The 27,958-nt window shown below is 41.4% G+C and overlaps 1 protein-coding gene across 4 annotated transcripts; it reads right to left on the minus strand.

Moving 5' to 3' along the window:
- On the minus strand, positions 1–27,870 carry slka (STE20-like kinase a). 4 transcript variants are annotated; one of them, XM_050070401.1, is made up of 20 exons: positions 26,937–27,870; positions 23,872–24,036; positions 20,580–20,628; positions 19,880–20,029; positions 17,984–18,056; positions 17,412–17,606; positions 17,115–17,196; positions 16,810–16,941; positions 14,980–16,230; positions 14,754–14,884; positions 12,364–12,487; positions 11,795–11,974; positions 8,575–8,667; positions 6,670–6,741; positions 5,487–5,616; positions 4,255–4,379; positions 3,963–4,157; positions 3,288–3,413; positions 1,820–1,933; positions 1–1,694 (listed from the first exon to the last, which is right to left on the minus strand). In XM_050070401.1, the coding sequence occupies exons 1-20, from the start codon at positions 27,084–27,086 to the stop codon at positions 1,548–1,550; spliced, it is 3,684 nt and encodes a 1,227-aa protein (XP_049926358.1). In that variant the 5' UTR covers positions 27,087–27,870; the 3' UTR covers positions 1–1,547. The 4 variants fall into 4 exon arrangements, with proteins under 4 accessions (XP_049926358.1, XP_049926357.1, XP_049926359.1 ...); XM_050070400.1 differs by having other exon boundaries at positions 6,670–6,771; XM_050070402.1 differs by lacking the exon at positions 6,670–6,741 and having other exon boundaries at positions 26,937–27,869.
- Between the last annotated feature and the right edge of the window lie 88 nt (positions 27,871–27,958).

Here is a 27,958-nt window from a genome sequence, read left to right on the forward strand (position 1 = left end):
TTAACAGTCAATATTTTATTTACAACAACAAAAAAGGTCAATTTATAAAGACACTTTAAATACATTTGATCTGACATCAAAATAATATTCATCGTGGTACAACTTATCGAAATGCTGTAACTTAACAAAATAAAAAAAATATTTGAAATCTATGGGGCGTGTGCGCACAGGACGCAGTCTCCAATGACCCCGATAAAAACCCAGCATTCATGACAGAACAGGAGTCGATGTTAATGTCAGCATACGGAAATTAAAACATGCACCGATGATATGCAAAATAAACTAACCAGGAAATCTCTCAATACTTTTGTTCCTAAAATACAGCGAAGGACGTCTCCTCAGACAGATACTTCCACCTTTCACACAACACTGGTTTCAACAAGAGCCGACAGCTCACAGAAAAGAGCGATTACAGCATCGATATATCAGGAATACATGTTTAGAAAACTAGATGTGGTCTTAAAATACTAAAGGGCATATTTGAAAAAAAGTAAAATTATAAGTAAAAATAAAAGTTCAATTCAGTCAGTTTGGAGTTTGAATAGGCTTGGGTGAGACGAAGGTGACTCGCTGTCAAAAAAGACTACTGCATATTTTTTTCTTTAGCTCATGTGGCAAAACAGTGCAAATCAACAGCTTTACATTCCTTTAGTTTTCATTTCAAGGTGATTTATTTCTATATATATGTCTATATATATTAAAAAAGAACATATTTAACCATTCTCCGGGAAGCAACAGGTCACCTCTGTGTTTAACTAAGCGGGAGTAAAGCACTGAAATGAAATTATGTGCCAAAGCAGTAAGATATATTCTTGTTCCCAAGGTTTTAAAATCCTCATGGCAAGCACAGACAGTATCTGATTAAACTTCATACGTAGGTACACACATGTAACATTTCACTCAGCGCATCATTTACAACACAGTACATTCCGTTTAATTTTATGATCCCAACACGGCTGACGTTAGACCACACAGCCGAGACAAAGTCTTACAACTACATCAGCACGTATCTCCCTTGACCCAGCTCTACCGTCCATGCAGCAACTCGAAATCTCAGAGTCGTCTTAGTCGCCAGTTTATGTGAAATGATTTAAAATAATCTCCCAACATCTTGTGATTGCAGGTGGAAATGATAACCAGGTACTTAAGTGCAAGACATTCGCTGTATTTACTGTAAAACACAGGGTAGGGGCCTAAATGCAGAAAGAAAATGAGGCACTGGAGATCATTCGTACTGTAGCAGGCTGTGCTTACACTAATCTGATAAGCATGATTGGCCTTCGCTACCGACTGCAGGCTTTTAAAATTTGAACATGCTCAAAAAAGTGCATATTTATTATTGTTGGATTACCCAACAAGCTGACAAAAAATTTGATCAAGTGAGGGAGCGGTGTGTAGGCACGTCATGCTCACTATAGGTGGAATCAAAGCGGTGATTTTTTAATATTTTTATCAGTAGCGGTTGGAGAAATGATGTCGCTCCACCAAGAAGAGTCTGTGAGCGCAGCCGAGTTTGAGTCTGTTTTGTAGCACGGACAGACACGAGGCTATAAACCAGAGTTGTGCAGGTTTGGGATGGGGTAGAATTTGGATACTCGACTCTGGGTGGTGGGGTTAAGGCATTCAGATTCGCCGCTCATCTTGAAGAAGACCTCCTGCTCCTGCAGCTTCCGTGTGAACTCCTCCTCTAGCGCCTGCAGGGGGCAGCAGATACAAACATCTGAGTCAAACACTGAGGGTTATATCACCAAAAAAACAAAGACATTCATCCTCCTGACTGTAGAGGAAATCTGTGTGAGCAAATGGATATCAAATATACCTTCTTCCTGGGTCTCAGCTTCTCTCTCCACTCCTTTATCTCCTGGCTGTGCTCTTCGTCCAGCTCCTTCAGCTTTTGGGTCTCATGTTCAATCAGAAGGTGGCATTTCTCATTCTGAGAGAACAAGGTGTGTTAACGTGGCGTCAGGATTAATGTGCTCTATTATTAATGAATAACACCTCCTGTACTCTGCTTAATTTATCTGCACTGGAATATTCTAATGTCTCTCTGCTTTTATTAATTCAATTTACAGTTTTTTTTACAGCACAGTTATCTGAGATGAAAATCATTTCCTGTTATGATCGGGGTATTAAAGCTTGTGCTCCATACTTGCCAAGCCTCTTGGATTTTCCTGGGAGGCACCACCCTATCCTGGTTTCCTCCCAGGGTCACTATTCCCCTGTATGTCTCCTGATTTATGACAAATTTTCCCATCTGTTTTTCCCTTTTGGTTATCACTACCTCATTCTATTTTCACCCAGAAAACAATACAGCTACATTAAATGTTGTTTCCTGGCATGTGACCTGAAAAAGAGCTTCTAGTACCTCGTACTTGAGGAAATGGAGAGTTCTGAAAGAATGAAACACTCAAGCAAATCTCATGTCCTGGAAAGAAGAGAAAGAATCCCCATTTCTTCCAGAAAGTTTTAAATGAAAGGGACATGCCCTTTTGTAAAAACTGCTGCACAGATTTTTCCGTTGGACGCTTGGTGCAGTTAATGAATCAATGAATGAATGCCGGAGATTCATAGCCTGGTAAGACCATCCTGATGATGTGAGCTCAAAATTCTGTTTTGCTCTCTGTAACAGTCTGGCCCAGCTACTGCCACAAACACTTTCCAGAACTAAAATCCAAGCAAGGCCAATCAGGGACTATGTTGTAGCTGATGATGCAAAATGCAGGCTGCACATTGCAGAACAGTAATGGTGGCTCCCGCAGCCCCGTAGAGTTAACACAACAATAAGTTAAGTTATTGCAGAACTAGAGTCAATGACAACAGTAACACAAGAACAAGAGGGTGCAGAGGATGTTCCCTGGTGTTTTGTTCTACTGATTGGCTGCAGGAGTTTGTCTGTCAGGGTGAGTGTTCGCGCCCACTGACAGTGTTTAGGGTGGCAGCGAGTCCAGACTGATGGAGGGAGCAAAAACATGTTGAGCTCACGTGATCAGGATGGTCTTACCAGGCTAAGATTCATAGAGGAGGGGTGAATTATTCTGTATTCTTTCCTGAGAATTAAAAGTAAACTTGAAAGCATTTAACATAAAAATACTGTTGCAGTGTTTTGTTATTTTCATTCTTTAAAAGTCACCAGAATGAAGGAAACAAGCTCCACCGCTTTGGTTTCAAAATCCCTCCTATTTTTGAGGTCTAAAGGTTGGCAAGTATGTTGAGCTCATGGATGACGAAGCTCAGCTCGGTGATTAAAATCTGGCCTGAAAGACATAAAAAACTGTGTGTGTGCTGACCTGTAGCTGCTGCAGCTCCCTGATGTTTGAGTCACACTGCAGCTGCAGATCTCTCATCTGGTTCTCGTGTTTCTGGTGTTGATGGAGCCTCTCGTTCTTCTGCCTCTTGTCTTCCTGTACAGCAAACTGGACCACGCAGACAAAGTACAACAGAACTGTGACGGCAACTCAAACCCAAGCAAAGCTATGACAGGATTTGTCTTTAATCGCAGACAGGTTGGCGGTCTGCTCGTGCTACAGGCAGTGTGAGCACATACAGCCAGAGAGTGGTGATTGTAAGGAACTCGGCCATGGAGTGGTCAGTTTCAGATACATACATTGATTGCAAAGACAAAATCAAACTTTTCTTTAATGGCTAACTTTTTGCACTATCCACTTCTTGCTGCTGAGAATGTTTAAGACGTTAAAGAGTTCTTTCACTGGTCTCATCACAACAAAACTAAACTGAAACAGCACTTTGAGGAGGCAGTTCGGGTTGTGTAATGGTGACTGGAAAGTTGCTGGTCTGAGGTCCAGACAGGCTGAGATAATTAAGAGTGCTTGCACTGGGCAGATCCTTGAAGTGACTCTATGCCAGTGTGACATAGTGCTGCTAAAAAAAGACTATGCATGTTCAGTCACTTCTGCTTACATTGTAAAACAACAGCAGCAGCATGAATCTACTGTGTGTGTTACCTGTTTTATCCGCTCCCTCTCCTGCTCAGGTGTGACGGCTGCGGTGGCGGTGATGCGGAGGCTCTTCTTGTACATGGCCATGCGTGTTTTGGCCTCGCTGCGCTGAATCTTAGGCAGACGAACCCTCTCTTGAGTCTGTTTGTTCTTCATCTCCTCTATCAGCCGCTGGTTGTAGCGCTGCATCTGCTCCATTTCCTGTAAAAACACACGCATGCGCACAGTTTTGAGTTCAGCAGCGGTATTTAAAACAAAACATTTTTATGAGTGGTAGAGTTTCTCTCCAAGCTCTTACTTTCTCGTGCCTCTTCAGTAGCTGGTGTCTCTGCAGGAAGTACTGGTCCTTTAGCTGCTGCTTCAGCTGCTGGTGCTTCTCCTGCAGGTGGCGCTCCTCCAGCTCCCACATGGCTGCCTCTCGGGCTGCAAAACACACATGTGCACACACAAAATCATGACGTCACCTTAGTTAGCAGACATGTACATGCATGTTAGCTGGTGATGAGGGAAGTGACGGAAACATTACAGACAGAAAACTCTCAGCAAGTTGGACAAGTTAAAACATGTCTGCGTGTCACAGTCAGTATTACACACTGTTGTGTCACTGGCATAAAATCCTTTGAGACTGAAAAAATGTCTACTTTTTTTTTTACCTTTAGGGCTGTTGTTGATGTCATGTCTGTCCGTTATGAAACTTGAAAGCTGCACAGCATGTTAGAGCTCAGTTGTTTGCTCGAGAGTCAATCTGTCACATCATGGTCGTCAAATTTAATGGCAACATAGTTTAAGTGTGGATTGATACCAAAGGTCTGCTGATGTGGTGCCTCCAGATGTGTTGTGAGGAAATCAGAAGCAGAAGTAAGCCTGTCTTGATAACTACTTTTGTTGGACGATATTTTGTCACAGAAATAATGTGATAAACAATAATATTGTCATTTTGAGGCCATTTTATGCCACTGATAAAATGATAATATAGTAGCATAACAATGCAAGTACACCCGTTCAAAGAGCAAAGAACCTTTAATTTATTGAAGAATATTCAGACATTGAAATTGGAATATGAAAAAGTAATTAACACATAATATAAAAGTATATATAAATTTATAGTATCTTTATACGAGAAGCCCAAAATTACTCAAGTTTCAGTTTGTCTCTTGTGATTAATAGACAAGTAGACAAGTAGACTTGTGCAAGTAGGCCAGGGGCTCCCCAACCCCAGGCTTCAAACCACGTCCGGGTTCAAACCAGGAACCCTCTTGTTGTGAGGTGACAATGCTAACCACTGTACCACCGTGCCGCCTGATTCTGGCATCATGCTGGCTAAAATATTGCTGACATTCTTATGTATATGTACATGCATGTAAACAGAATAGGCAATATCAGGGTCAGCAAAATATTTGAGGTCATATCTATATGTTGTATGATATGATCTACTTTGAATGTAGGTAATGAACATTCAGAAATCTAAACAGCTATGGTAGAGCCGTAATGTACAGAGGTCTGATGATTTAATGTAATCCCATCTCCTACCTCTCATCAGCTGCTGCTTGTGGTTCAGGCAGTCTCTCTCAATAGTGGCAATCTCCACTTTATGCTGCTGGATGATTTTCTTCAGAGCTCCGTCCAGCTCTTGCTGCTGCTTCTGTAGGAACTCCTGCTCCTGAGGAGCCAGAGATAAAGAGCAGCAGTGAGAGGAGGCCAAGGGGATCACACAGAGGGACAGCAGACAGCAAGAGAGAAAGGGCACAAGACAATGCATCAAAACTGCAGTAAATTAAACGCTACAATCTAGTCAAGTCATCCAGTTCAAGTTCAACAACACAGAGCACTAAGATGTCACATCATCAACTGCAATCAGTAGAGGAGACACTCAGAGATCATGGATGGCAACGATCCACAATGGAGGTGAAGAGAGAAAGAGAGAAAAGTTAACAGTTCAGTAAAGATTCACAGTTTAATGTGAGACAACATCGACATTGACGTTCACACCGTCCAGAGCTCGGCCTACATTATGCATGACTCATTACACAATGAGCCAGAATTATCTATTATTTAATTATCTTTTGTGCCTAAACTCATAATTTAAAATTGACATTTTGTCTGCCTAGCTGGTGGCTAATTGTAGGTTAGATATACGATTATTACCTCGCTACAATTAGGCATAATTGATCATATAACGACACAGAATTCACTGTTGAAAACCTACAACAGGTAACATTGTTGTCACACTGCTGAATCCAAATTAAAATGGTAAAAGTACTATAGAATAATGCACAATATAAGTGACTTTTACATCCATCCTGTAAGGCAGTCGGTCTATATTTGGCCCTCGTCTGACAGAGACAAACATGGATCCAGACAGAAGGGGATCAACAACAACACCACCTCTGGGACACAGCACTGTTTACTCCCAGACTCAATGTAGTGGTGTAATACAATATAAATACCATAGAAAATACACAGACTGGATGTTGAACATTTGTGGAGTGGTGAAGGAGAAATACGGAGCAGGAGAGGAAGAGAGAACCACTGCACAAACACAGCGATGACAACACTCAAAAAAACAAAACCAAAATAAATTAAAAAAAACACCGCCCATGCTTACATGTGTCGTAAAGTAAAACTAAACCATCACAGACTATCCTTGTCGCACATCTAAGTATGGGCCAGAAGACGGAGAGAAACAGGGCGGATGGGGGGGGGGGGGACTTACATCCTGCATCTGAGCGTTGAAGAGTGCGCATGAGGACAACTGAAAAGACTGTATCATAACCTGGGCCACTGCCTGCGGAGGAGAGCACACAGCGCACTCGTCCTGATGATCAGGGACAGACAGCACACACAGCAGGCTGAGGATCTTTTTCTCTCACACAAACACACACACACCAGCACACACTCTGATTCTTCCTGAATTATGTAAGAGATTTTCCACTTTGGGAATATGGGTGAGTTTAAGGCGCACAGCACAGTTCTGGATAAATGTTAGGAGGAAGTCATTTAATTAGTTATTAATACTCTTCTCGTCCTCTCATGCTTGAAAAGCGGCACTTGAGTTTAATCCAGCATGGTGGAGAAAAAAAGCAGTTTTGTTACTTTCCATGCTACCGGCTCACGCAGTGTTAATAATCTACGAGTTACCTTTCAAAGAAAACAAGACATGACTCATGTCTAATTTATAAAAGATGCACAGGAAAACAAAGTTTGAAAAAGGTTTTCAGTACAGATGTCTACTGTGGAGACAAAAGCTGTGTCTGTAATCGCTCCCGCGTTCATTAATTCACTACATGATGAACCATTAAAGGACACTGTGGTAAGTATTCAGAGCAGATACTTACTAATCATGATGATTATAATCATTCTGCATCACCACTGATGTGTGTCGTGACATAAGGAGAAGGATGCACTGAGGGATGTTTAGTAGTGCTAGCACACATGCTATGGATTGAAGCTTTGATTCTCTGCTCGAACCTGAACCTGACGTTTCTTTCCAATCTTGCTCTGTCTCTCTGTTTACCTGCCCACATTTGTATTGTTAGTGTAATTTATTTACCAAAAAAGAGACAAAGCACACAATAAACAAAGACAGATATGAATTTGACAAATAGCATTATTATTAATTTAAGACAGAATATTTTTTGTTCCATTGTGGGCATTTTTTAAAGAAGTCTATCATAGTATATATCATTTTGTTGGGGCTGCAACCAACAATTATTTTCATTATCAACAATTTATTTGGTCTACAAAATGTTGGCAAGTAATAAAAAATGCCCACTGTGATTTCTGAACAGTTTAAAACCCAAAGGTATGTATTTTACCATCAAAGTAGATGAAGAAAAACAGCAAATATTTACATTTAAGAAAGTCAGAACTCTGTACTGTATAAAAATTAAGGATGTAGCCACCGTTATGTCACCCATTGGTTTGTGGACTCCTGTTTTAAAGCCTTGAGTTTGGCATTTTGGCCATCGCCACCTTCTGGGAGCCAGAAGTGACACAAGGTGACCATGGAGGGTGGAGCTGTGGTGAAGTAAGGGGAGGATCTGACTCATAGACTGACTTAAACAGGAGAGTTGTATAAAAATTCACCCCTGTACAGTTGTCATGACTGTTAAAATTAGTGCTAGAGGCCAAAACCATTTATTTTTGGCTGTAGACGTGTTTATTTCTGCTGTAACTTTGGGAATTTTGACATGAGTATCTATGGGGATCGACTCGGCTTTGGCGGCAAACTGAAGCACCATTTGAGGAACTGCAATTTTTGGCACTTCCACATCAGCTTGATATTTTGGCCCTGGAGGTTGCCACTTGCTCAGAACATGAGAATCTATATAACTTTAACAGATTCAGGCATTTAATCTCATTTATGTAACGATTTTGTGAATCCAATATAATCAGAAGACAGTACTGCTCACTTTAAATGGGATGGTTAAACATTTGACGGTTGACAGATTTATATTTCTACAGTCCCACGATACAGAGCGATTACAGACACAGCAATTCTCTGTGTGCATGTGAATACTTTACATTTATGAATCAGGTTAAAGGGAGAGAGGGAAGAAAAGAAAGAGAGAGAAATCTTACTCCTTCACAGAGTAAGAGACAGCAGGTGATGGTTTACCTCTGCGGTCTTAAGGAGCGATAGGTCCTCCTTTATGCGTTTCATGAGCTCTTTTCTCATATGTTTGGGTGACTGTCCAACTTCCTGTTTGGCCTACAGTGTGTGCAGAAACTGGTTGATGCTGTGTACTCTGAAAATCTAACAAAGCTGGCCAACAACAGTACAAGACATGCACGGCCCACTTTGAAAGGAGAGATTCGGCACCCAGCCACCAACTGATTTAAAGTCAGCATGCTTTGATTCCCATGACCTGCGTCTGGTGTTGCTTTGAACTAGGCAGTCAGTCTTTTTTGATTAGTAGCACGTCAGAGCTGTAAGTTTAAACTGCACGAGTAAGAGTCACGAGTTTGTGGAAAGAAAGATTTGACTGGTACATGGCAGAGGAGGTTAGTCTCAAAATAAAGCTCCCCCTGTATTACTTTGCATTCAATTAAGTCCCACAGCCATCAAGATGATTAATCTGCCTCCAGAAATTAAAAGAGAGTAACTGAGTTGGAATCATCTGGAGACTACGACCTCTGAATGTTAACAGCCCCGACATGTGGACTGCTCAAAAGCTCTCAATTTATTTATAAGTGAATTCAGATTAGACTGCAGCGATGTATCACACCAAACAAAATAATTCACGTCTAGTTGGGTTCTACCGAACGCTGATACCTGCACCTAAGAAACCAAACATTGTTGTGGAGCTATTTGTTTCTTAAAGGCTACAGGCTCACTGCTCTGACTTTGATGATAATGAAAAACTGGTTAAATGGAAAACTCTATGTTTTGGTCATGTCTAAGTGATTTATGGTGACAACAGTTTTTGAAATTGGTTCAGTATTGAGCAAGAGAGCTGCAGCCAGCAGCTATGAACAGGGCTGCGGTGTAATCCTTGGGGGCAATAGAGCACTGTCAATGTGCGTCCAGGAAAACTGCTTGGTTTTGCCACTGCTAGTGTCTAACAACATTATGGAAAGGATCCCTAGAGAGAAATAAAAAATAAAAACGATTGTGTCCAACCAAGTCTTGCTCAAGGAGACGTCTCTTTCTGAGGTCTTGGGAGTTGAGTTGTTGCGGGAAGACAGTAAGGAACAGACCAGATCGAGCCAAAGGTAAAAAAAACAAAAAAACATTTTGTCTCTCTCTGTAGGGATTCTTACATTCATGTTGTCAGACAATTATAATTACATTCTGAGCCTGTCAGTGGCAAAACCAAGCACTTTTAGTGGACGTATGTTGAGTTGAGGTGCAGTATGAGCATTATATTGCAGCCCATGTTGCAGCTGCAGGCTCAATAAACCCAAAAACACGGGATTATATGGTCCAGGCTGAAAAATATCACAGTTTCTCTTGAAAACCTTCATATGTGATACTTCACCTGATGCCCTTTAACCTCTTCCGTGTGCTCATCGACTGAATAGATGTGTGGCTGATGCAGTTTCTTTTGTCCTGCGCTCTGCTGAAGGTATTTTTACCCTCAAGATGTTCTAAGACAGATTGCTGTTCATAGACTCAGCATGTAACATGACTGTACCAGAGAATCTGGTGGCTTAACTCAACCAGCTCGGTCTGTGTGATGTAATCTGTGTGTGGGAGCACAAGGCCACAAACAGTGAGAGTGGGAAATGACTCTCACTGAGCACAGGTGGGCCACAGGGTTTATGTCTCAGTCCACTGCTTCTTTTTCAGCTGCTAACGTGTTTTCTGCTCTATTTATTCAAGTCTACGTCTTTCTTTTGTATGTGATGTTTATACTTTAACACTGTGTAACTCTGTGTGATAGTGACTGTATACTGTGTAAACTCTGAACATGTTGATAGGAGAGCAGCAGGGGAAGTTTTTCATTGTATGGAAATGAACTGGTGACATTTTGCAATACTCTGTTTTAACTGCCAAACTGTACAATATGCAGTACTGACTTGAGGCCCTCTACAATATTGTGCAATGATAACTCACATGTGCAATACACTGTTATTTCATTCCATTCTTACCTATTCTGCTCTTGCATGTATAGTTATCACACTTGTAGAACAATGCACATATTTGTACATATCTCTTCTTCTTGTTTCCCTTACATTTTTCTTACATTTATATGTATATATTATGCCACAGATTTTAGCACTATATGCACATTTTTTCTCGTATATCTTTTATTTCTATTTTGTTTAATAATTTGTCTAGAAACAAAATAAGAGCAACTCCAACGCCCTCCCAGGGATCAATAAAGCATTCTGAATCTGAATTTTGATGCATATGACAAAGAAAGTATTGAATATGCACCTTTAAGATGATTCCATATCAGTTACTCTGATGCAAGGCTATTATTGTATCCCCAAATGAGCCCAACACCACCAGGAAAATCTTCAAAAGTCGGCCATCCCATGACCAAAGCCACCTCACACACTCATACAAGAGACATGGTTAGTTAAAAACACAACAACAGTACATTTTGAATAATGAATACAACATTACCAATTACAAAAAGTACAAGAAAACGTCACATTTTATCAATTGCTTATATTTTTGCAGCTAAACAACCACAACAAAGTACACAGCTGAGGGCTGAAGCGACCACTTTAAGCCAACCTGCAATAATATTTTTAGGCACAATATAAATATACTCTAAGTGGCCCAGAAAGCAAATTGCGGAGCAGCACGACCACCACCAGGCATCATAAATACTCAATGGATGCCAATCGGCACTGTTGCCATGAAAAAGCTGCATAAAGCACAACACAAAGACTGCAAGCACACCCAAAAAACATCTTCCAAAGCATTTAAGGCTGCAAAGCAGAGAAAGAGGCAGAAAAGACTACTAAAAACCTAACATTTATTTATAACAAACCCAGCACCACCATGATAAGGTTTTATGCTTAGCCTAAGACTGAACTTTTAATAAACAGCTCCCTAAAAATAACAAATAGACTCAGTAGCACTGTTTAGGAGGCAACCAGGAGCCTCGGGGCAGATGAATAATGGATAGAACAACATGGAGCTAGCAGCATCTAGGAGAAATACAGCAGAGTCTGTCTGTTGCTATCATTTGCACACATACAGTACTACAACAGCAAGGCACACCACTCCCATAGGATTAATATGACACAGCCAAGTACGCCACCGGCTAAGTTGTTAAACACATGCACCATTAAAGGGGTCGAATCTATGACATGCAAACGCTTGCGACCTCCCAGTTAGGAGCTAATCAGCCCGTAGACACAGCCATGCACCACTGTACCTCTTTCTTTCGGTTCTTCAGCATGTTTTGGAACTTGGAGAGCTCCTTGTCTTGATCCGCTTTGATGCGTTTGGCTTCGTCTCGGAGCCGGCTGGTGTGATCCTGTTCCAGTCGCTCAATGGTCTGCTTCTGCTTCTTCTCAAGGTTCTCCACTTCTTGGTCATACTGACGCTTTTTAGCCTGCATGGACAGAAACACCAGACATGGCAGTAAGTGTTACATGATGGCAGTAAGTGTTTATATGTGCTCTAACATCCTAAGATTACAGATCGAATTACTGCTAATGAGGGAGGTGGAATTGACTGCAAAGGACATCTTTGTGGTGTCATTTCAACCTGGCTACAAGACAGTGTGACAAAATCAAATTAAAGTTTCTAAGATTGTGCCCATCACTGATCACAGGAGAAATGCTAATTGAGGAAATGCTTAGTGATGTCTGGCTATCGCCTGCATGTAAGCCCCTCCTTCAGATTGAGATCTTCTTTGAGGCGAAGCAGCTCGTTTCCTAGGAGTTGGCAAAATAAAAAAAAAAAACATCACACCACTGCGGTATGAACAAACTGACTCACAGTAGTTTCCTGTTCAAAGCGCCGGTAGATCTGCTCTCTCTGCTGCTGCAGCTTGTTGCTCAGCTGCTGCTGGGCCCTCTGCTCCTCTTTCTGCAGGAGGCGCAGCTCTCTCAACTCCTGCCGCCTGAGGAAACCACACAGACAGTGTAATAGGTCACCACATTTAGTCATTCAAATTTAATAGCTTGTCATTGATGATATTAGGGCTGCACAATATATTGTTTTTATTTTCAATCTATAAATTTCAATCTGTGTGACAAACACAGCAAAATACTCTTTAAAGTTATGCCTGCCATACACTAGAGGACTTTAAAAAATACTTTTAAAAGACTAAAGTATAACAGCCTTTCACATCTAAAGACAGACTATAAGTCAATAAGATTTTGCAGACTGGAGATCTTGCAGGGTCACCATTTGGAAAACTAGATTCCTTTTAAGATTATTTCTCATCACGCTACTGGTGGAAAATTTCACACCAAACTCCCTTTAAGAAATACAACATATTAACAATTAATTAAGTGTCTGCAAAAACACATAACTTTCAAAACAGATAAAACGTGTCATATGGTGACAATATTCTTGTCAATTCAGCAACAGTATAGTCCATAAATAAACTGTATTTGCTTGCAAACTTTACATTTTGGAGTTTGTTGCCTCAACATGCTACCAGCCTCTGTTTGTTAGCTGCACTATTTCAGGAGAAACTGGGAACTGTTTCAAAAATTAAGATTGGTCACTAAAATAAGCGCCGAAAGCTTCGCCTCCTTTTCAACAATACAACAGACCCGAGACTTGTTCACATTGTTGTGCCTCCCCAGGGTCCCCTCCATGTTTACTTTCTACCCGGTTTGTTGTTTCCTGCTGTTGTTTAATACACAGAGAGCGCAGCTATTGGTTGTTGGCGATGTTTACTTCATTGAACTTAACTATTCGCATGAGCCAAGACCAAAAACTTCTGATAACATCACACAGTCTTGATTTCTCCAGAATGTCAAGACAAGACGAAGACTGACTTATGACAGCTCGGACTGAGTTTTATGATCACCTTACACCAAATGATTGAGATCACAGGAGAGCGCTGCAACTGAGGTGAAACTCATGATTTTAATCTGACATTGGATATTTGTCTGCGACGGTGGAATCACTTGAAAGTTTTTTGGTGTATGGCTGCCATTAGTTGAAAAAAGGTGTCGTAGAAAACAGCACTATAAAATGTAAGGGGCCGTACACTTGCCGCGTGTTCCCAAGCGCCTATTTTTTAGGGCGCAACGGCTGCGCTCTGAACTAAACAGAGTTCAACTTTTGGAACGCAGCAGCGCGCAACGCATGTCATGTGACAAGGAACAACCAATCACAGCCGACAGACATCTTTCCCTTCTTCCGTAAATATTCAGTCTGTGGTAAATAATGGAAAAGTTGATTTTGGTGAAGAGCTGTCAGAGCTTTACGTCTGTCCCACGGACGATATACCTGCCCACACACATAAACAGTGCCTGGAGGAAGATCAGCTCTGCACTCAGGATTTGAGGTAAATAGACTATGATATGGTGACTGTTAAGGTTGCTTAGCAACCTCAGACGCAACCTGCCGCCGCACTCAAAGCTCGCACAAAAAAGGCACAAAAGTAGTGCCCAGCGTCCGACCTCACGTTTTCCAGGCAGTTAAAGACGCAGCATGTACCGCCCCTAAATTATTCTTTTTTAAGTGGTGCCTGTTGTGTTCAGTTCAATTTTTCAAATAAAGATTGTTGGATATAATTTCCTTTAATTTTGTAAGTTAACAAGCATTTTTTAAAATTCAAGCAATACAGTGCGGAAGAACTGAGTACATGTCAATATCTGTTTATCACAAGTAATATTGTTGTTGCAATATTCAACAATGTTGCTGCATATCACATATTTTTCTTATATTTTTCACCCTAAAGGATATGAGATTTTATTCACAAATAAAATGTTTTTCATTCCTGAGATTGGATTTTATGGTTAGTTTCATTCTACTTTTTTCATATATGTAATTTAAGATTACAATATTACTCTCGCATTAATATTTAACAGCATCTTTAATGGTACTGGTCTCCTCATGCCTGAATCAGTAGTTGTTAAATTGACTCATGTTAACTCTGTGCATTACTGACATGAGGTCATAAACTCAACGGCAAATAGTCAGACAGCTCTTGTGTAAACATTCGGAGCAGCACGCCTCATGTCTTTAAAAGGCAGCATGACAGTAACATAATGCAGCATTCATCACAGGAGATAACCCATCTGGCATTTGTAAAAAGCTGTGGGAGTTGTGAAATGAACCAGAACTATTTAAGGCAGGCATGTTAAATAGGCCGTGTCACATATTTAGACCAACAGTATGGTGAAGCAGGTTGAATACAGACGTACCTCAGGAATCTCATCTCTTCGCTCTTGGTGTCGTTATCTGTCACGATCTTTGATGTCGTCACGCTTACTTCCACACCATCCACCATGAACTTCCGTGTTTTCTTCAGAGTCTTCTTCTGACGTTTTGACTCCTACAAATGAAACAGGGAGGTTTTGAGGGGCTTGAATTATCAAAACAGTGTTGATGATTTAATATTAGAGGTTTGTAGACTTTAGATTATATTACCTGCATAGACACAGAGCCCCCTTCTTTACTCTTGGACAGGAAGCTGGATATGGACAGATTGAGGTCAAGGCTGTTGCTATCAGCAGCCGAGCTGCTTCCAGAGTCAGAGTCCTTCTCCAGATCCGGCTTGATCACAGCAGGGCTTCCATGCTCGATCTTGCTCTCTGAGTCTGTTTCACTCTCCAGGACCGACACAGTATCTTGGGACGTGCTTTCATCTGCACGGGTGGCTTTCTCCTCATCTTCCTTCACAGGGACATCTTCACATACGACCACTTGTTCTGAATCGTCAGTGGTCTCTTTGGCTTCATCACTAACTCCATTTGTGGATTCAGTTGGGGCCTGTTCCTCCAGATCAACCTCCTCTCTGGTCTCATTCTTTTGTTCAGGCTGCTTTGCCTCCTCTGGGGCCTCATCCTTAGGCTTTTCCTCCGGCTGACTCTCTACGGCCTCCTTCTCAACCTCAGTGGACGTCTCGTCCACACTCGACTTTGTATCTGTTTCTCCATTTATGCTTGTGTCCACTACATTTGATCCTATATTCTCTGTGTTTATAATAACGTCTGTGCCATTAGCTGTGTCTTCTACTATGTCCTCTGTCAATTTATGTTGAGGTGTCTCTTCATCTGGCTCTTTGCTTTCTTCTTCTGTCTGTGTCGCTTCTTCTGATACAGATTCTGGTTCTTCTGGTGTATCTTCAGGTTGCTCTTGTGATTCTCTAGATTCTGTATCAGCTTCTTTTTCTTCTTCATCTTTCACCTTCTCAGGCTCTTGTTCTTCTTCTATTACCCGGGCAGGTTCATTCTCTGTTTTCTCTTCTTGTGGCTCCTTTTGTTCCTCCTCTGCTTCTTGACCATCTGTTTCAACTTCTGGTATATCCGCTGCTTCTACTGGCTCTTCTGGTTGTGATACTACGGGCTCAGCAGGAATCTCTTCAGCTGGACCATCTTCTGGTTTAGTAGGCTCTGTAGGTTCTTGTGAGTTTAAGTCCTTGGTGGGCTCCAAGAGCCCAGAAGCCAGGTCTTCATTACTGGCATCAGACACCTCATTGAGTTTCTCCTCCTCAGTCTTGTCGACCTCACTTGTTCCAAGTCCTTCGTCAGAGAGCTTGTCACTGGTCCGGTCCTCAGCAGGCTCAGCCTCCGTCTTCTCTGTGACAGATTCCAGCGTGGACGGAGTTGGTGGGACTTTGTCGTCCTCTGAGCTGGCAACACTGGCATCTGATGGTGCTCGCTTGTGCCCAGGAGCCGCCTGAGCCAACAGTGAGAGAGATATGAAAACAACAATATGTCTTTAATGAAGATATAAACAACTCATACACAATTTAGAATATATCTTGTTGAGTATTATTATGATTGTGATTACACACTGACCGGCAATAACATTAAAACCACTGACAGGTGAAATAAAGGACATTGATAATATCGTTAAAACAAAATTTCCTACTGGGAAACCTTGGGTTCATGAATTCACGTGGATGCCATTTGGCGTGCTCCACCCACCCAAACACTGTTACAGACCAAGTACATCCCCTCATGGCAGCTGCACCCTTAACGGGACAATGCATCATGTCACATGGCAAAAACTGCTCCGGAATGACCCGTGGTATGTGCTTCAGCTCAAGGCTTCCACCTGGCCTCCAAATTACCCAGATCCCAATCTGATCAAGCATCTGTGGGACGTGCTGGTACCCCAGAACTAAGTCAGATTCATGGAGGGTGTTGCCATTGATAAGTACCATTGTAATGAGATGGTCAATGATATTCACTTCACGTTATTGGTTTTAATGTTGCGGCTGATCCGTGTACATACACTAATAGAACTACATACCAGAGGTGTGTCAGGCTCCTCCTCCTCATCCTCCTCTTTGCTGTCCTCGATCTCCTCAGTGACTTCAGCTTTGGCCTCGGCTATAAGCTCTCTGAGAGGTCTGCTATCAGTTACACTGGTGACAAACGGATGCTACATAGATGGACACAAGAAATAGATATAGTTATCCTTCACAAACAGTCAGGCTGAATCAAATGACATGTTCAGATTTCTTATTAAAACATGTATGAATTCTTTGGGCAAAACTGTAGGCTGCATAAATGGTTTAGGTAACAGTAGGAAGTGAATGTAGTAGAGCAGCTCACCTGTAGGAGCTGCAGTGTGCCCCACCTATTGTCTACATTCTTATCAAGTGCTTTCCGCAGGAAGTCGTTAAATTCTGGTGACCTTTTTAAGAACAAATGAAACAGAATCAGTTTGTTGTCTGGTGTTGCGTCCTGCTTTGTAAAATAGAATTAAAACCACTCTCCCCCCTGTGGCTATTCAGTTAGACATTAACGATTCACCAAGCTTTCACACATTACACAGTCAACATATCCTTATCTCCAATCCGGAAATATTCCAGTGCCACCTCTCTTGTTATCACCAGCACTTCATCTTACCAGCGAGAGGGATGCATAAGTGTGGGCGGCTCGGACTTGGCTATTTTCAGCAGCACTCTCATGGGATTCATCTCGTGGTTGGGTGGCTCAATCTGCGCCAGCTCTATCAGGGTAACCCCGAGGGACCAGATGTCGGCCTTGTAGTCGTATGGACGGTCCTTAGAAGTTTCACACATTACCACCTCTGGGGCCATCCTGCAAAAATTAGAAGTCAGTGGGTATGTAATTGGCATTAAGCTAAGTTTGGACTGCGAGTGAAAGTGTGCATTCAGGCGTGTTATCTTTCTGATCCCTAAAAGGTCAATTTACTTTGCTCTATAAGGGTAAAAAGACAATTAAATAGAATGTGTGCATTTCAGTCTGGAATTTGAAAGATATGAAGCTTATTCAGTCTTTAAAGCCGAGGTCATTCAACACTGTGCATCTAAATTGCTGAATGAGGCTTTTTTCTGTTTCCACATTCCATGACAGCTTTTGTGCCACTGCATAGAATAATCTGTGAGACACGCTTGGACAATTATCAGATGATGACGGGGTGAATGCCCTCTTTTTATGCGGGCTGCATGACTCACCAATACGGAGTGCCGATGAAAGAATCTCTTCTTTGTAACGTCTTGGTATTTTTAGCAGACACCCCAAAGTCAGCTGAAAGCAGAAATCAATTATGATTCTTTTCATCAGTGAATCAAACTGTATAATGACACTTTCTGTGTTAAACTGTGAATCCATATAATCACATTTCTACTAAAGCTACGCAGTTATGCCTGGATTCTATCTTCTACCTTTCAAATATGAGCACAGAAAAGTGGACAGAAAAGCCTCAGCCTCTCCTTCTTATCATCCCTCCCAGCTGTTCTAGTGTTACCTGTGAAACTATTTCAGCCTGCTCTCCTCTTCTCCCCTCACTTACAGTACGCACACATTAGAGGGAAAGAGAGATCTATCATTAAGTCCCTGGTGGCAGCTTGATAATTATTGTTTGCCAGGCTCTGCCATGACCCTCTGCCTACAGAACATGAATCATCAGGGAGCCAGCAGCTATGGATGCTACAGCAGCAATATGAATACTTGCTGGAATGTTACGTAACCGATTCAATGTATCACCAACTCCAGTACATAAGTGGTGTATAAAAATTACAGTTCTTTCCTTTGGGGCTGCAGAAAACACGTCACTTTGTTTTGTAACTTTTTCAAAAAAAAACAAAAAAAAAAAAAACTCGACTCCGCATGAATGACTCAGTCCTGTGCACCACTATCCCCCAAAGTCACATAGCTCAGCTGGTTGCCACAGTGATGATGGCAAAGTGATTCACAATTGACTTTGCTAATTAGCCTTTTAAGCCTTTAAGTGTTGGCCCTGTAGGAAGGTTCAGGGTGGCCACCAAGGACATCTGAGAGACAAATCAACAATGAATCAGCTATTGTTCTGTGTAGTACTCCGAAGCGAGTACCTTAGCATATGCGTAGCTGGAGACAGAGATGAAACAGTATGACAATTTCAGTCCGCGATTATAGTGGCCAAATTTCCATAGCTATCAGTATTATCACAGTATTATTAAATGTGTTGAAAATGTCCAAAAAGTACTGAAACATACACTGAAATCATTACATCATTGAAATCACACAAATAAAATTAGCAGCACTATGCACTTTTTGTTTGCATAGACATTACAATTATAACATAGCTTATGTAACATAAGAAAACCATATCAAATGTGCATTGACCTTAAAGATTGCCTGTTTTTGAAATGCTTGCTTGAGTGTCTGTGTCATATAGATGACGATAAGGGGCCAGTAGCCAGTGTTACAGTATTCAAGATCAGTCTTGGTATTGAGACCGCTTTTTAAAGGTCCTCTCCCTGACTCAGTTACTTGGTCTTGGCCTCAGATAGAGAACTTCAAAACCAGTCAAGACTACATGTGCGGTTAGGTACATGTGCGGTTAGGTACATCACTAAATTGCCTGTGCAAAAAAGAAGTGTTGAATAAAGACAGTTAAGTTGTTTTCAGCTCCTTAGTGTTTGAGAAAACAAAGGAAAATTCCCACACATAATTTCGCCTCTGCAATGCCTTTGATTACTCTATCAAGACTTTTTTCATAGTGCAGTTATACATACAAACATATATGCAGTATATGGCAACAAAAGAGGTGAATGAAGGGGAATAATTTGTTTTCTGTGGGTGTTTTTATGGGGATGTGGGTTTTTCAGGTCAACATGAGGAATGCCTATCTCATTGTAACTCAGTAATGCAGTATTTGTCATGTCCTGGTCCTGACTTGGTCTCAGTTTAGCTGGTGTTGACTACAACTCTGAACTTTGAAATGGTAATACTAACTCTTGACAGTTTTATTACAGTTTATCATGAAACTGGTAACTGTTTCATCATTAGCTGGGACATGAGTGAATAATCCTTCACATTTAGAGAATTGTTACGATGACAAACGCAGCAGCAAAAGATGATTTTACCCAGCTTCACTTCTCCATCCAAGGAGAGGAGAATGTTCCCGGCTTTCAAGTCTCTGTGGATGATTTTGCTCTCATGGAGGTAAGACAAGGCCTCCAAGGTCTGCCTACACACCACACGGATCTGGGGCTCTGTCAGGGGCCTCTCCAGCTCTGTGGATAAACATGCATACAATTAATACACAAGTGATAATTAATTAATTCACAAATTCACAACACAGACTGAGCCATTTGGATATTTAACATCAATTGTGATGGCCTGATGGTATCCAATAGCAACGGGAGGGCAAAACTCCACCCTGACACCAGCCGGCATGTATGACTGGACAAATCTGGGGGAAGGAATTTGTCCTAGGTGAGTCAGACCACAGAACAAAACACATCAACAACCAACAGAGAAGGGAATTAATTGGTATCCTGTTCATTATTCACGTGTAAGAGAAAGTGGTGAGGTGTTTCTTCAAGCTTCAAAATAAGAGAGAGAAACTGCAGGCATTAGAAGTGGACTAACCACTCCTTGAAATCTGAGCCACAATAATTACACAGTTGGATGGCCTCTCCAACTGGGGAGAGGGAAAAAAATCCCACAGAGGAGGATTTTGGATGAAATAAAAAGAGCTGGCACTTGAGGATGGAGCAAAAAAAAAAAAGCTCCAGAACTTTATAGTGTTTTTCTGTTTCCTGCAATGAATGAGGGACTTACCCAGCATGATGGCATCCACTGCACCACCCGCACAGAACTCAATCAGAATCTGAAAAGGTAAAACAAAGTGGAACAATAAGTAATGTGTACTGTAATGCAACAAAGCCCCAATCTAGAGGGGATCTTTTATGCTTTCCGTATTTTGTGTCTTATATATGGTGTTAGAGTAAAGTACGTTCGTATTAAATGTGGCCAAAGTTTCAAATAATGAGGTTAATGTATGCAGAAGTAATCCCTGTGAGCAAAATCCTCAGGCTTCAGATGGTTCTGACTACTGTTTTTTCTACTCTGGCTACAGTATGATGTCACTGTGTGGCGTATTTCTTAATATGGTCATCTGCTCCTGCCTCCTGCTACATGAATTAACATGCTAACGATTAGAAAACATCTAAACTTGGTTGCAGTTGTATTAAGAAGCTTTTATTGGTGATTTTTCACAACAGAAATTGCTGCTTTTCTGTGGTACAGTCATTCCCTCAGTTGCAAGTACACTGCTAACATACATGTAGCAACAACCTAACGTCATGGAAACATCTAAACATGGTTGCTGATGTTGTTAATTTCTCCCCAATTTTGAATCATGCTGCTGCTAGGACATATCAGCGTGTTTATAAGCTTTTACTGGTGGTTTTTCATGACAGAAATTGCTGCTATTATCTGGTACAGTCATTTCCCGGCTGCAAGTACATTGCTACACGTAACTACATGCTAATGTCAGGGAGACGTGTAATTTCAGTTGCTATTAATTTCTCCCCAATTTCTGATCACATTCCTGCTGGAACATGTCCAGTTGTGTTTATAAGCTTTTACTGGTGATTTTTTTTCAATGTAGAAAGTGTCACTTTTCTCTGTTACAGTCATTCCTCTGCTGCAATGACAGTGCTACGACAGTGAGATATCGAAGACCTGGAAATGCTGACCGATCAGAGCAGACTAGGCTTTTTCAGGAGGGGGACTTAAAGAGACAGCCGCAAAAACTGTGTCTCAGACAGAGGGTGAATACAGGTGTTCCAGCACAGGCCGTATGAGGAAAGTATTTTTGGAACACTGTAGCATGTTCTAGTAGAAACCCAAAATACAAGTATGAACCTGAAAATAAGCATAATAAGTTCTCTTTAACTCCGCTCATAGCACAGAATTTGCTTTAGGGAGGAACTTGTGTTATCCAAGGTAGGTGAGCATCATGACCGTTATAGGAAAGACATCAGAACCCCTTTTCCATGTTATTGATTACACTGTGGAGACATTCCAAGAAGCCAATCGATCAGACACAGAGCATCCTCTATTGACACATCTTTTCTCTGCCATTTCAGGACAATCTTTATGTTTCAATCCGTGCTGGATCGAAACATCAGTAGAGGTTCTAGTGGCAAGCTGGAGACAGAGACAGGGATCCTCTCTCTATGGATTCTTCATGAAGCACAGCACGATTTTTATGCAAAAGGTGTGCAGGTCCTCCTGTTTGAACAATATGTACCAAATAAATTCTTATTCTTTAGAGTGCAAATCCTTTGAGTGTGTGTCTACATATGTATGACTCACATCCAGGATGTTTCATCATACATTCTGATGAAAATTATTTCCTCATTTGGGTAAACATTGTAAAGCCTTGAGCTAATACTCCTCCCTTTCAAGTCACTGTGCGGCACACAGAATTTCATTTCTGAAGTACACAGTTTAATTCCTGCTGTACACAATTTTTCAACATATCCAAACCATAGTATTTATTTTAGGGAAGATGTAAAAACCGTAAAAACTTAAATTTACTTCACCTGCTGTCTAATAATAAAAGAATTATGGATTCACCGGTAAACTCTGAGAAGCCGCTGTGCATTAGAGGAACATACCAATATTTCGTAATACTGTTATAGAGATGTAAAACTGACCAGCTCATGACCTCAGTTGTAATGGCAGATGTAATGTACCCCACCACCACTTCATACTGTATATATTGGCACTTGCCAGTTAGTTGGCAGCTCATGGTATCAGATGACAGACAAAAATCAATCAAGGCTACAACTCAGCACCACCTTCTATTCAGGGACTCAAACAAAAGGGAGAAAGCGGTTGTTCCTGTTCTGCATAACAATTTATCGAGCCATGGGAATCTCTCTTGTGATTTACATTCATACGACTCTAACAGGTGCTCATCTTAATACCAGGTTAAATTGAACATCATGCATACATGCAAAAAAAATCCTCTTTTTTAGCCACACATTTTCCTGATTCCTTCCATAATCTTGTGCAGAAAAATTATTACACATTAACGCAACACGTGCACAGCCAGAAGCGGTTACACATTCATCATGCTGCTTAAAGACGGGGGCCGGAGGGACGACCTGCATGCAGCTCTGAATTATTCAGGCACTTTCTCCAGCCACCAAAACCACTCCATTATCTTCCCATAGATGTGGCCAGTCCACAAGGGACGGTCACATGACACCACCTGCCAGGACCTAATTGCTCTGGGGCCTCTTAACTGCACACAGAATGAGATCTACTGACCATGTATTTAAAATGTAGCTCAACACTCTGCTCACAGTAAAATAGCTTGGTATGGAAACAGACGAGGGCGGCAACTAACAATTATCTTCACTGCTGATTATTTTCTCAACTAATCAATTAGTGGTTTGGTTTGTAAAATGCCATGAAATAGTGAAAAACAGTGTTCACTGTTTCAAAGACATCCTCAAATGTCTTGTTTTGTCCACAACCCCAATATATTCAGTTTACTGTCATGGAGGAGTGAAGAAATTGGAAAATAATCACATTTAAGAAGCTGAAATCAGATAACTTTGAGTTTTTGCTCTTAAATACTTACTCAAACTATTTAATGAACAGTCAAATAAGACTAATAACTAACACAACTAATCGATAAATTGTTGCAGATCCAAAGTAGATGCAGGGCTCTCCTGAGAATAGGTTTAGAGAATTTCACTCTTAAAATGGAGAGTATGCCTTTGACTTCAGCTGTAAGACTATGACCCATGACCTCTGGGAGGTCAGGCGTTCCTGCAGCTGAACATGCAGTCTTAGCCTCGTACTAGCCTCTGACTGTGCCACATGATCCAGGTTAAACTCTTGTTGTAGGCGACAGCAAAAAATGCACTGCTATTATCCCTTAATCGGATGATATAAGAGTCCTGTGAGAAACAGCATAACAAATAGTGGCTTGTGATGAATTTGTGTGTCTCCATGCGTGACTGGTTCACTGCCTCTGTGTCTCCTTGGCTTCAAATCAACAGCAACACACAGAAAAAAAAGAAAGTCAGGCGCTTGCTTGCTTACTTACCCAAAGTTTGCCTTCAAAATAGAAGGCATCCAGCAGTTTGACGATGTGATGGTGGTTGCAGGAGGCCAGGATGTCAATCTCTACCATGTAATCCTCCAATTCATCCTCTGTCTTTGTGTCAATAACCTTGGCAGCAGCGAGGGTCCCATTCTGCTTGTTCTGAGCCTGGGAACAACATTGACGACAGAGGCTTTAATCAATTGAGCATACTATTCAATACATTTCTGATATTGCTGGCTGGACTACAGAGCAATCAGTTTGACTTCCTTTGCTGTTATAGTGCCGTAGAGTGGCTATTGTGGAAGAACATCCATCAACGTTAACAACTTCATTTAAGACAAAAGCCATTTTGGAGCCAAAGCAATAAACACCGCAGCACTTTATGGCTTTAGTAGCACCTAGAGGATCACATCTCTATAAATACATTTCATAGAGACTTTATGACAACTCGTTGCTGCACAGTGAAAAGGAAAATTACTGTAGAAACACCCACAGCAACCATTTGAAGTCAAAATATTTACAATACACCCCATCACCTTCTGACCTACTCTAACAAAAGCTGAGTTTGCTCACTTCCTCCTCTTCTTTTCTCCGCTACATCGTTCTTTCCTCTCACTTTGATACACCTACTCGAAGGTCACATGTGAAAAAACAGTTGCAGTAATTTAGATGTGAGTATTACCAAATAAATCTATAATTAAGTAGGGAAATGGCTTCCAAAATCTTCACTCCCTATTAGGCTTTACTGAAGAGACTACTACGAAAAACTACCACCACACATCCCATCAAACAGGTAGCCGAGAAGTTATTTTAAGGTCAGCTTTGGGCTTAATGTTTATGGATACAGACACAATCTCAGGGAGTTAAGGAAAAAAGAAAAGGGAGGGAGTGTTAGGACCAACCGCTGCAGAGTGTGTCACAAACTATATTTACACAGCTCTGACCTGACACACTCCCTGTCTCTTTCCCTTTGTGCGGGCCGACGCCTGTCTAACACAGGCCATCACTAATACACATGCACAATATGAGCTTCATGATGGAGAGGGCAGCTCTAATTTGTCTGCCATTGAGTCATTCAAGTGGAGCCTGTGGCCTTCAGTCATTATGTACATGGCACTTAGACAAACTCTGCACTTGTCTGGTATTTAGGGATTCAATGAAAGGGTTTTGTGGGTGTCATAACAACAAATAAAACAACCATACACATTGTTAAAATAATCTTTTAAGGCTAGCAAATGTTTCAACCTGCCTGAGTGCAAGTAAACTGTAATAAATCTCACCCCCCTCTAGCTGTATTGAATGTGCACACTCTTTGGCAGGAGGACTGGATTTTTATATCACATATTAAAAGACACATATGCCACTCTAACTAAGTTAACTGACAGGCTGTGCAAACAGAATTATGTAAGCAGTTTGTCCAAACAAATGGCACATCTCTTCACTAATTAAAGGCACAATACAGCCCATGTTTATGTGCTGATGTGAGTTCAGGACTCTTCTCTCTTCCACTCACACACTAAAACAGCTGATTTGACACTTTGCTTGCAATATCTGTCACCCCGCCCAAATGAGGCAGCCATCAAAAGCCTGTGAAATAACTGGTGAAATACGTAGTCTGTGTTGATAGTAATGCGACCTATTGATGACGAGTCCTCTCTCTATGTGTGGGAACAGCGAGTCAATAGGTTGTGAAGTGTATATTTGTCTACAACTTAAGTCTGGGAAGCCACAAGAAGTCTACAGGCTTTCATCACAGTTAGTTAAACGGCTAATAAGACTTGCAAATGAAGATTTTCTGGGCCATTAGCTGCTTTATCTGATCTCAGGAGTTCCAAGAAGGGACACCATAAGTCACAGAGAAATAGGGAGAGAAAGCTGGGGTTACTGAAATAAAAGAGTCTCCAGCTGATGAAGATGTGGAGCTTCATGTGAAACTAATTTCCACCAAACTATCTACATTTCTAATCGGATAATTGTCTGTGTTTGATTTGTATAATACATCTCAGTCCTTTCTTAAAGGCTGTTTAAAAGAGTTTGCCCCTGGCAACCTCATTTTAACCTCCATTCAAAGACACAGAGGTAATGAAAAGAACTGATTTTGCCTCATGTTGTTGACCTTTCCGAAGGGTGTTCTCAACCCAATACAAATTCACGTTCAGATAACATGGAGAGGTACGTCACTGAGCAGAGATTACAGGTGGTGGACACAAAACCATGACTACTGTGCAATATAATCCAGGGCTGCAAACTACAGACCGCAGAAGGAAACAACCCCCACGCTCTCTATCAGCTAACCAAAACTGAACATTACAAGCTCCACATAAATTGTTTTGGGGCCATTTGATTAAATGGCATGATACTGCGCTTGTGTTGCAGGTATTATGTCCACCTCATGCATAATACACAGTATGTGTTGGTGAAACAAACAGACCATCAGCCTGATGTGACAAACTGTTAACCACTAGACAACATTTACATACACACCTGTGCACCTGTCACAGCGTATGGCAAACACAAACTACTTACACATTTGACTTGTAAGGGCACCTGCTCTCGGGATCTTTATCTGTATGTCCTCTGATCTCTCAGATCAACCTTAGACAATACAGTTTGGCATTTGGGAGGCCATGTTTATTCTGTGGTTGTGAACCACACCTTCAACAGTTTGACTGAGGCCAAGTGCAACTCAATGACACAGCAAAGTCATATTTACAACATGACAGTGTAACAGGGCCCACCTTAATCATCTAAAATGGAAAAATGCCACTGATACATTAGGAGATGAGCTCAAGGTATCACTAAACAAAGCCATAGGCCACGTTTCTTTACCTCAACAGGAACACTGTGGCGGGCAGGTGATAGTTACAATATGAGAGAGCTGTCACAGCATGCAGTTGACACAAAAATATGAATGACTAGTGGTTTAGTGGCCTAGAGGAGGAGGCCTGAGCAGCTGTCATTTTAACGTTATATCGCATGACCTGACTGCAATAACATGAAACACAACGGAAGCTAGTGTCTCAAGAAATGGGTTAGAAAACCCCAAGGCGGATGTAACACATTACCTTGTACACTTTTCCAAACGCTCCATCTCCCAGCTCTCCAATGATGTCCCATATTTCCTCTGGGTTGACGTCTCTGTGTACATGTTCATACTGCTTCTTCTTCTTGTCAGGCCCCAACTTGAATATCTTCCGAAAATTGAAGAAAGACATCTTTCAGGACGTGAACTACAGTGCTGTGGATGCGGTCTCTTCGGTTATTTCCGCCAAGAACGGTTCCTCCCGACGACGCGGAGCTCAAATGGCTATCGAAATAACAGCATGCAGGCGTCAAACGAAGGCAGACAAGCTGCTATTGTAGCCATTCAGCTATGATAATGCCAATTATAACTTCCCTCGACGGCTGTTATTCATAATCACATCATAGCTAGCGGTGTTCACAGGACGCTGGCTGGCCGAGGAGATGAGGGATACAGAGAAGAAGAGTTCGCTGTTACGCACAGGCTAGTATTTCCGTTTTGAAAAACAATTAAATTAAATGAAACCGCAGATATCGCTTGTATCAACACCATCGGTACGGTATTTTTATCATATAACGCTAGCGAGCAAAAAACGTTGAGTCAAAGGACCCCATGCTTCGGTTGGCTGACCACACAGAAGTTAGCGGACCAGCGTCAAGCTAGCTAACGCCAGTTGGACTTCCGTTAAAATCATTAAAAGTAAAAACGTTAACGTTACTGACAAACAGCCGCGCAACACACTTTCTAGTCAGTGAAATTAGCAATAAGAAAATGACACTCACTTGCAACAAACAGGCAAACAACTGACATTAGCTGCCTTTTGTGCTATTTTGTGAGAGTGCTAACGGATGAATCTTGCTAGCTTTGCTAACATGCTAACATGCTCGTGCTAACAGCGTTTTGTTATTTTGTCAAGCTATGTTAAGCTAAGTAAAAACAAAATTTCCACCGAGTACCGTTATCAAGTGCAAGTAAGTTTAGCTAGCCCGGTTTCGTAATGTTTTAACAACGCAACACACCCGTTAAACGCTTTTACTTCGGAGGTTAAACGTTGATACTTCCGCT

This window comes from Epinephelus moara, chromosome 19 (assembly GCF_006386435.1).
Source record: "Epinephelus moara isolate mb chromosome 19, YSFRI_EMoa_1.0, whole genome shotgun sequence".
NCBI lineage: Eukaryota > Metazoa > Chordata > Actinopteri > Perciformes > Serranidae > Epinephelus > Epinephelus moara.